We start from the raw sequence: 10,472 nt of genomic DNA, 5'->3' as shown, positions 1-10,472 counted from the left end.
ATGGAATCAAACAAAGAGGTAGGTGAACATTTTTAACATTCATTTAGAATGGTGTCCATTTATTTTTTAAAAATAATAATAATAAGAGCATTGACTTCTCTAAAAGTGTGAAAAACAATCATATAAAACCACGATTTCTACTTTATCATTTTTCTTCAAATGAAAAAGAGTATAATATAAATATATTTTTCAGTTTTTTAAATTGAAAATGTTTTCAAAACGAGCTCCAAAACTACATGCATAAATCTAATAATTAATGATTCAAAGGCTCTAATTTCCATGACCATAAACTCATACATATACGTATATAGCAACTATAAAAATTTTAATCAATGAATAGAAGAAAAATCAACATGTCTGCTCGGATCTGAGTTGGATTCATGCTGCCGTGCAAGTCAAGTTTACTTCGAAATTGCAACGAAAACACGCAGGTCATGGTCCTCATCGCAATTCACAATCTCTCTTTCACCTTCTTTTTCTTTTTTTTCTTTTTCTTTTTTTGTTATTTAGATATCCTGATATAATTCGGGGTTTGTGATTATCCCTTCTAATAAATATATTTTCTAAAATTTAAATTTATATTTTCATTCTTGTAGGGATATAACAGTATCTTAACAATAATTTATAACCAATCTAAAGTCTAAAAAACTCATGTTTTCTCACATCAGATTTCCTAAACAAAGAGAGTTCTATTAACAATCCAATTAATTAATTAATTAATTAATTATAAACAATCCAATTAAATAGCCATCTTATTTATTCTAAAAAAATTAAAAATAGCCTTCTTATACATCTTTCTTTAATGTCTTTTTATTTATCCTTCGCTTTATAAAACGAAATGTTTATTTCAAAAAAAAAAAGTGTTGGAATGTTAAAAAAATACGTGATTGTTTACTTGGAATCCTTTTCGGATTGTTACTTGCTAATTAGATGACAATATTGTTTGATCTTTTTTTATTTTTTTTAAATATATAAATATATTAAAATAATTTTTTTATTTAAAAAAATTATTTTTAACATTAATATATTAAAAGGATATAAAAAAATTTAAAAAAAACATCATGAAAAATATTTAAAATGTAATTCAAAACTGTATCTGATTTTTTCTAACTAGCAAAGAAGACAAGGTACATATATGGTTACGAAACTCATAGGCTGCTTTTTTTATAGGGCAAGTATGCACGTTGCAAATGTGGTGGTTGGTTGCCTGCAGTTCAAGAATCTGACTTGCAACCTACCAAACTAAAAGTACCAAGTAAAATGGCTATGTTACTTCTTTCTAACCTCTTTTTTTTTTTTTTTTTTTAATGTTGTTTTTAATCTCTTTGCTTGCATATAAAAGTGCCGTGGGAAGATTCTTGTAAGAAGGTACAAAGGGCACATTTCTTAAAGAATCTTTCATCTAGAATCTTCCTAAAGTTTTGGAGATACTTTATTCATGATTTTTTTTTTTGTTTTAGAAAGAGAAAAACTTTGTTAACAAAATTGATTCCAAAGCTATGTTTATGTACTTCGAATATTCTAAAGGATAAAATTTGATTTTCAATTATATATATATATATATATATATAAATATATCTTACTTGAACATGCAATACCCTTTCCTAATTAAATACCTTTTCCTTTTTTTGGATAAAAGAATAAAAACATTTACACTCTCATATTAATTAGCTTATTTTACACTCTAATTAATTGCCTTTTTTGTGGACATAAATTTCATTCTTAAAATTTAATTGTCGTAACTGAAAAAATCTCTTTTTTGAATAAAAATATTCTATTTTTTATTCAAAATAACTAGAAATATTAATAAAGATATCAAGAAATTAAACATTAATTTATTAAGCCCCGAAGATTTATTTCTCTAAACTTGATATTTATTCGAGAGAAAATTGTAATTTGACACCTTTAGGTAAGATTTTAATTATTAGATTACGTAATTTCTGGTTCTTAAGAATGCACCAATTTCATCAGCCTTAACTCAACCAATGTTCTAAGAAAAATTTACAACATTCTTTAGCATCTATCAAATCGATTATCATATATATATATATATATTATTACACTTGGATGGGGCCATTGGTTAGGTGTATTGATCTTATTAATAATTTAATTAAAATGATGTTTTTTTAATTTTTTTTAAAGAGTTAAAACTATAATTAAAAAAAATCAAATCAAATCTTGATTGATCAACAAGATTATGAGTTGATGTATTAGATTACTCAAGTTTAATAAAGTTACTTAATTTTTTTTTTTAAATCCAATTTAGATTAAATCTTACATTAACCGGATTCAATGTGCGAACAAATTAAATCACATTACTAATGGCCATAAGGTTATGGATTGTTTTAGTGAATCAATCTAGGTTATTAATAAATAAATAAAATAAACAAATGGATCTAATTCAGTCGTGTGGACAACTGTTTAACTATTATTATTAATATATATATATATATATATATATAACCCAGAAGAACAGGTAAACCGAAGCAAGTGTGAAAAGGATTTATAACCCTAACTCTCCTTGCAAGTTGCAACATGAACACGGCAAGACAGTTAAAAAATTAGAGAGAGACGGATTAACTTCAGCTCTCACTTTTCACCCCAAATTTATTACTCTACCTAATCACCTTTTTAATCCTACCTAACCCCAACTCGATCTTAATTTAATCTTAATCCATGATCATCACTGTAATAATAATATGGACCCCCACACAGAAACCGATAAAACACGTTGCCAGTGGAAAATCCAAGACTGACTTATCAAAATCATGACTTGTATCAAACGTTGTCGTTTTCTCCACGTCAGACCATCAAATCAGAATCATTTTTTCCTCGTGCCCCGTTAACCGGCTATTGCCAGTCTCCTTTCTTACAGAAAAAAACGTTGGAGGTCTCTCTCTCTCTCTCTAACTATAAATATCAGCTCTTGCAACAACGTTCTCTTTTTCTCTCTTTCAACACTCTCTCTCTGCTGTGTCTTTGCCTTTTCTTTTTCTCTTCACCGACCATTAGCCGGCGAAATCGCCGTCGCCGGAGGGATTCATTATCCGTCATTTACTCTTTGCAAAGGTTTTCTTGATCTTCTTTGTTTGGCTCTCTCCTTTTCTGTGTGGATGTTAAAAAGAAGCATTTCTTTAAAGGCTTTTAGATCTGGGTTTTTGCGTCTCAATTTTGTTGCTTTCTTTGTTGAAACTCGCAATCTTGACCTTTTGTTTTACATTTTTCCATAAAGTGTTCTTTTTATTTGTTTGGGTAGTAAACAAAAAAGTCTATGTCTTGTGTTATTTTGATATTTTTGCGGATCTTGATGTGCTGTTGTTGGCTTTCAAGTTTTATTTTTTGGTTTTTAATGGTAAATGTAATTGAAATTTAAGTGTAATCTTTTTGTGTAAACCTACAAAAATGGTATTTTTGTTTTTCATTTTTTAATTTGTAAAGCTTGTTAATTTGCCCTGATACTCTGTTCTTGAATGGTTTTGTTTTCATTTTTTTAGTTAATTAAAAATGGGGTTTTTTTTTTTGGTTTATTGTTTTTAAATCCCATGAAATTAGGTGGTAGATAAGAGAACTGGTTGAGTTTTACAAGTCCGAATTTTCTTCTTCTTGTTGTTAGCACATTCAACGTATATAAAGCTATAGTACCAGATAAGTTTTAATTAGTGGTAAAATGACGGAGTATATATTAATGGATAAGAGGTTAATAATTTTGCTTATAAATAGTGTTTATAGCACGTTACAGTTTCTATTTTGAGCTTTCCAAATTTCTATTTCTGGTTCTCACTTTCATGTTGATGATATTTGTGTGTGTGTTAGATAATTTATTTGTTTGTCTGACCGTTGAATGTCTGTATTCTAAAGCTGTGATTCTTGTTTTGCATTTGGTGATAGAAACAAAGCTTTCTCTGTAGTATTCAAGGATTGAGAGAGAAAAACAAATGGATGGGACTAAAGAGATGGGGGGGCTTAGGAACGTGAGCTCAGTGTGTTCAATATCCGAAATGGATGATTTTGATCTCTCTCGCCTCCTTGACAAGCCAAAGTTGAACATAGAGAGGCAGAGATCGTTTGATGAGAGGTCTCTAAGCGAGCTCTCGATCGGGCTTGCAAGAGGAATTGATACCTTTGAGACCACATATTCACCTGGTGGAAGGTCAGGGTTTAACACACCAGCCTCATCAACTCGCAACTCGTTTGAGCCTCACCCCATGGTGGCTGATGCGTGGGAGGCTCTACGGAGGTCTTTAGTTTACTTCAGAGGCCAACCGGTTGGTACTATAGCAGCATATGACCATGCCTCAGAGGAGGTCTTAAACTATGACCAGGTAAATATTTTTTTAACATCCTCTTTGCGGTATTGCTAGTTTTCTGTGTGATTAATGGAACATCAGGCATTGGGATGTTTCTTCTTGGTTTGATTTGTGTCCAATGGTTGACATGTTACGAGATTTAATATGGCGCGGATTTCTTGATCACATGGTCAGTTAAGCCCTAACAAAGATGATACTTCTCTAAAAAAGCTGAAAATCAAGTTTGAGAATCTTAACCCATAGTTAAGCTGTAACTAAGAATTAGAATTCGTAAATTGACACCAAGTTATATCTTGATAAGTCAGGTTTTCTTCTTTGTCACAGCAAAGAACACGTTTGCTTCCAGAAAAACACAATAATATTATTAATCTGAAGGCTACTAAAATTCGCTACAAGGAAAACATTATATAGTCCTAAGATAATTAACCCTAATGGATCCATATTGGGTCGCAAACCATTAGGCTTTGAGATAACACAAGCCTAATGTCTAAAACAGACCTAGAACACTTAATTTGGGCCAGAACAAGCCCAACTGAATTTAAAAACCTAAATTGAAATATTATGGTTCAAATAATACTTAAAACAACATAAAACCATGTAAAATATTCAGAATAATACAAGGAAAAAATCAGCCCCCAAAACTATCCCTGGCTTGATTTTTCCTTGTGTAGTCGGGTTTGACTTGCGTAGGAATAATGTGTGCTTGCCGACCCTGTTAAATCTCTTTCCATGTTTGGAACATGCTGCCTTGAATGCTTGATTTTTTTTCCTATAGGGAAGAGAGTTGCTAAATTCTTCTATTTTTAAAGCCTTCCATAATCTCCTTTAAAGTAAGGAAATCCTGCAAGAGAAATGAAAGAAAGCAACAATGAAAGTCCTCCAAATATAGCCGCCTGTTGTTCTCCTTGTAAGGGAAGGAATCCTTGCTTATAATGGACAAATAAATAGGGGAATTTACTCCCACATGCTGCCACCCTTGTTTTCCATGTTAGATATGGAATCCTTGTCCAATATGGAAACACAATAATCCCTCTCCAATTCAGTCTTGTAACTGCCTATCATGAACTCAAATTCAGCTAGGATTTTTGACAAATCCTTGTAGGAAAAGGACCCGAACACCCTAATTAATCCTAGTCACTTTTAGACTCCATGTAGCCCATGCACATTCACAAAGTCCAAATCCGATCTGGCCGAAACTAACTCCTCCATAATTGGGCCGAACCCATCAACAACAACAAATCCAATCTGGCTGAACACATCCCAAAGTGAAAACCCAACATGGCTAAATGTAATACAAGCTAAAACCCAAGGAAAAACCCCCACTTGGTTGAATGGTCTTCCCCTCAAACCCAAGCTCCCAACCGAATCCCCATCACGAGTAACCATAGGCTGAACCGTATCATAACAGATTGTTTTTGTATGGTGTTATTGTATCTTGTTAATTGTTTGCATCAAAAAGGAAGAAGGATCTTTAATTACTAAGCTGCAATGAGCATAAATAACTGTTTTTAGCTGATGGTGATGGATCCCCTTCGGGGTTGGGAATCATTGATATTGAGGATGTCATGAAATTGTAAATTGTGTTCAACGGTAGGGAAATGATCAATTTTTATTTGCTCTGTATGTCAACCAAAGAAGAGACTCATTAAACACATGAGTTAATAATATTTGAAGAATGCACTAAGCGGACGTATGGAATAAAGTCAGGCAGGAGTTTGATTGTTGGATAAATTGAAAATTAAATCTACTGATAAGAGCCATTAATTTTTTGTAGGTGATGTATTTGAAATTTCATAAAGCCCTTTGCTTTTGACTTTCAAGTAGGAGGTAGTTGTAAATGAGATCATATGCATTTGTCAGGGAATCTGAATGTAGTATCATTTATCTGATTTTTCGAGGTTCTTCTGTTCAGGTTTTTGTACGAGATTTTGTACCCAGTGCCCTAGCTTTTCTGATGAATGGTGAGCCTGACATAGTCAAGCACTTCCTGTTGAAGACACTGTATCTCCAAGGGTGGGAAAAGAGAATAGATCGATTCAAACTTGGGGAAGGGGCAATGCCAGCGAGCTTTAAAGTTCTCCATGATCCTATTCGGAAAACAGACTCTCTTGTTGCAGATTTTGGTGAGAGTGCTATTGGAAGAGTTGCTCCAGTTGACTCTGGTTTCTGGTGGATCATTCTTCTTCGAGCATATACGAAGTCTACTGGAGATTTATCCCTGGCAGAGAGACCAGAGTGTCAGAAGGGAATGAAGCTCATTTTGACGCTCTGCTTGTCGGAGGGGTTTGATACTTTCCCTACCCTTCTTTGCGCCGATGGATGCTCCATGATTGATCGCAGAATGGTAAGCTGTTCTCGTGTCTCACTCTCCCTCTCTCTCCATGTGTATGTTTGTGACTATGCTGCGGTTAATTTTAATATTTATGCCTCACAAAATGCTTTTAAAGATCAAGTGATTTGATTTCTTCTGAAAGAATGGTGGAGATTCTAGTTAACTCATTCTTGTAACTGTAATCATTAGGCCAAGCAGCCATTCTTCTTTGACATAATTTCTCTTCTAACTAGCGAACACCAACAAAAAATAGTAGACATCAGGCACAGAACAGATTGATGAAATTGATTCTTGGGGTTCACAACATCTTTGTTTTAGCTATCAGTTACATGTTTGTTTCCCTCCCCTTTCTTTAAACAGTAGGGGAATTATGGCGAACTGCAAATGATTAGCATAAAAGGATATAAGCATAACCGAAAATTAGCACACTGCAAATGCATTCATATGGAGCATATGTGAAATTTAAACACCCTGTAACATACATTGAGCCTTTTTTATGTCGGTTAAATGCCAATGGAGCTTGCTTCGCTTGGTGTTGAGTAAGCACCTGCAGCCTAGGCAGTTGCAAGTCTAACTTTCCTGTTTTGTTTGATGTGAAGTGCTGCATGCAATCGTGTAAAGTTGAATCTTTATTTATCATGTAGCCTGCTTATCATATCACAATATTCAATTTCTTAGTAAATTAAAGTCCTTTGCAGTTAAGAAGTACTTCGGAATCAACTCTTTGTTTCCTTCTTGCTCTGCTTTAATGCAACAGATAATGCCATCCTTCTGTGTTTTCTCTTAATAGACAAATGCAGTCAAATAAACAAACATGGAGTAATGTCAAAACTAATTATGAAAATTAAAGGAAGAAATTAAAACTCTATGTGAAAGCCAGAACGTGGGGATTAGTTTTTCTCATTGAGCATTGGCATGCTTCTTCTACTATTTCCAAGGATTGAATACCATTCTGCTTCAATCACTGGCATCCAGTCATTATGACAAAATGCTACTTTGACCTAACAGTAATTCACATAGAGGCCAAATTATCATAATCAAGTCTCCCATTCACCCTCAACCACACTTGTGTATGCACACGTAAACTAAATGCATAGTATTGTATAATTTTTCTTGCAGGTTCTGTTTAGCATTACAAAAGGTGTTTGATATGAGATATATCTTCATTTCAAATGTTAGGCATCAGTCCACTCATCACCTCCTAGGGTTTTGTTAAGTTCAACCTTGTTACATGTTCTAATTGGATGGATTTATTTGCAGGGTATCTATGGTTATCCTATTGAGATTCAAGCACTTTTTTTCATGGCGTTGAGAAGCGCTAGCTCAATGTTGAAACATGATCAAGAAGGAAACGAATTTATTGAGAGAATTGTGAAACGTTTGCATGCCTTGAGCTATCACATGCGGAGTTACTTCTGGCTTGACTTTCAACAACTGAATGACATATACAGATATAAGACTGAGGAGTATTCTCACACTGCTGTAAATAAGTTCAACGTTATTCCTGATTCAATCCCAGATTGGGTATTTGATTTCATGCCAATTCGTGGAGGCTACTTTATTGGCAATGTTAGTCCTGCAAGGATGGATTTCAGATGGTTTGCTTTAGGTAATTGCATTGCCATTCTGTCTTCTCTTGCAACCCATGAACAAGCAATGGCTATCATGGATCTCATTGAAGCTCGCTGGGAGGAGCTGGTAGGAGAAATGCCTCTGAAAATAGCCTATCCTGCGATAGAAAGTCATGAATGGCGAATTGTAACTGGTTGTGATCCTAAGAATACCAGATGGAGCTATCATAATGGAGGATCATGGCCAGGTTTGTTCCTCGTTCTGTCTGTTTAATTGGTTACTTTCTCTTGTGACTAAAAGAGATTAACTAATAAATATGCCCTTCCATGAGGATAGTCTTCCTGCCACACTTCATTAGGTTCATTGATTACTATTTGGAGTTACAAGGCTGAATCTGAAACCATAGAATTGTATTTTAAATTGAGAAGCTAGTAAACAGAAAACACCAATCATATGGTCTAGATTTTAAATTTAGCTTTCATTATCCCCTTTCAATTATTATTGTTCAACTTAGTTATAGCCAAGACCTTATGCACGCAGAGATTTTGTTCTGGAGTGGGAGCTGGAAACTAATATGAGATGCTGGAATGGTATTTAGGTGGACCCAGATTTATCTTCTTTCAGCGATCCTCAAATTGCTCTAATTTGTGGATATCCATGAATTTCATTAGAGATGCTTTTTGAATATTCATAACATGACTAGCTTGCATGCATAAATGGTAAATTATCGAGAAGCTCTGGCTGCATTATCATGCACTGGTAGTTTGTTTATTCTTTCTTTTTTGATCCATGCAACATAGAGCAGTCTCCAGAATAGTAGTAGTAGGATTTGGGCAGTGCCTATGTAGTGGAATGCATTGGTCGTGTTAGATAAATTCGTAAGTTCATAAGTATTCAATAAACCAATTTCTAACTGTAGGATGAGCTGCTCACTCATTCACTGTTCTGATTTGGACACAAGTGTAATGTAGCTTAAACTTCACTGCTCGATCTAGTGCCTTGTCAAGTTTCATGAGCTAAAAGATCATGTCTCCATCGCTTCCTTTTCTAATACTGAATTGTTGACATTAAGAATTTTAGCAGTGTCAATTTCTTTAATCTGTTATTTCTGTTTCACTGAACCTACTTTTGAAAGTCTTTCACACAATATGTAGTGGATGAATATTTTTTTGTATTTTCATAACATGTGTTATCCTCTTGCATCATGTTTTTTTTTTTTTCTCCTTTCCCTTTTGTTACATGAAATGCAGTGCTTTTATGGTTGCTGACTGCTGCATGCATCAAAACGGGACGACCCCAAATTGCAAGAAAAGCGATTGATCTTGCTGAGACCCGTCTTCTGAAAGACGGCTGGCCAGAATATTATGATGGGAAACTTGGCAGATATGTTGGTAAACAGGCAAGGAAATACCAGACATGGTCAATTGCTGGATACTTGGTGGCAAAGATGATGCTGGAGGACCCTTCACACTTGGGGATGATTTCTTTGGAAGAGGACAGGCAAATGAAGCCTGTGCTCAGGAGATCATCTTCTTGGACTTGCTAGGGGGGCATGATATAGAAAAAGAAAAGAAAAGAAAAGAATAGGGAAAGAACACGGAAGGTGAGAATGCGGGGTTTCATTACAGCACCATTCTTTGGCGTTTGTCCTCGTAGGTTTGATTGGACTTTTGGTTTTGTGTACAATAGTTTCTGCAAAGACCATGCCCTGCTTTTCAAATAAGAGATGCATTTTGCTGTGTTTCAAAAGTTTTTGAATGGCATCTTCGAAATGCCGTAATCGGTTCATATTAGCTTGTGACACCAGCAATGGAACAAGATTTGTGTTAATTGCCGATCAAGGACTGGAAAAAGTTCCATGAAATACAGACTTTTGGATTCAAATTTGATGCATCCTTACTGTGCAAAACAGCTTCTTCTTTTTTTAACATTTTATAGTTATTGATCTCCCTTTTTTTTTAACATTTTAGAGCTATTTTGATGTCTTCCCAGATGAAAACAACAATAATTATAATGCTGTTAATAGTAACCAAACATTTCTCGGCAACCTGCCAAATTTTCTAGCAGAGACAAGTTGGGGACCATGTCTTTCTTTTGATCCCTTTCTTTCTTTCTTCAAAAGGAATAATAAAGTTTTATGTTGTGGCCATAAGAGGACATGATGCGAAGGAAGAAAATGCCATCTACTGATGGACCACGAACAATAAAATTGGGAAACAATGCTGGAGAATAGGAAATCAGTGTTGATTAAAATTGGGAAA

At 34.3% G+C, this 10,472-nt stretch overlaps 1 protein-coding gene across 1 annotated transcript; it reads left to right on the top strand.

Annotated features, from left to right (window-relative positions):
* The first annotated feature begins 2,901 nt into the window (after positions 1–2,901).
* On the top strand, positions 2,902–10,104 carry LOC18104437 (probable alkaline/neutral invertase D). The gene is made up of 5 exons (XM_006376208.3): positions 2,902–3,069; positions 3,889–4,322; positions 6,220–6,651; positions 7,900–8,458; positions 9,462–10,104. Exons 2-5 carry the CDS (start codon positions 3,936–3,938, stop codon positions 9,755–9,757), a joined length of 1,674 nt encoding a protein of 557 aa, XP_006376270.1. The 5' UTR covers positions 2,902–3,069; positions 3,889–3,935; the 3' UTR covers positions 9,758–10,104.
* The last annotated feature ends 368 nt before the right edge of the window (positions 10,105–10,472 follow it).

This window comes from Populus trichocarpa, chromosome 13 (genome assembly GCF_000002775.5).
Source record: "Populus trichocarpa isolate Nisqually-1 chromosome 13, P.trichocarpa_v4.1, whole genome shotgun sequence".
NCBI lineage: Eukaryota > Viridiplantae > Streptophyta > Magnoliopsida > Malpighiales > Salicaceae > Populus > Populus trichocarpa.
This window is presented reverse-complemented; position numbering and strand designations above follow the sequence as displayed.

Coding starts and splice junctions, on each gene's coding strand:
- LOC18104437 (XM_006376208.3), top strand. CDS start 3,936: ATGGATGGGACTAAAGAGATGGGGGGGCTTAGGAACGTGAGCTCAGTG. Junction 6,652..7,899: donor CCATGATTGATCGCAGAATG/GTAAGCTGTTCT, acceptor ATTTATTTGCAG/GGTATCTATGGTTATCCTAT. Junction 8,459..9,461: donor TAATGGAGGATCATGGCCAG/GTTTGTTCCTCG, acceptor CATGAAATGCAG/TGCTTTTATGGTTGCTGACT.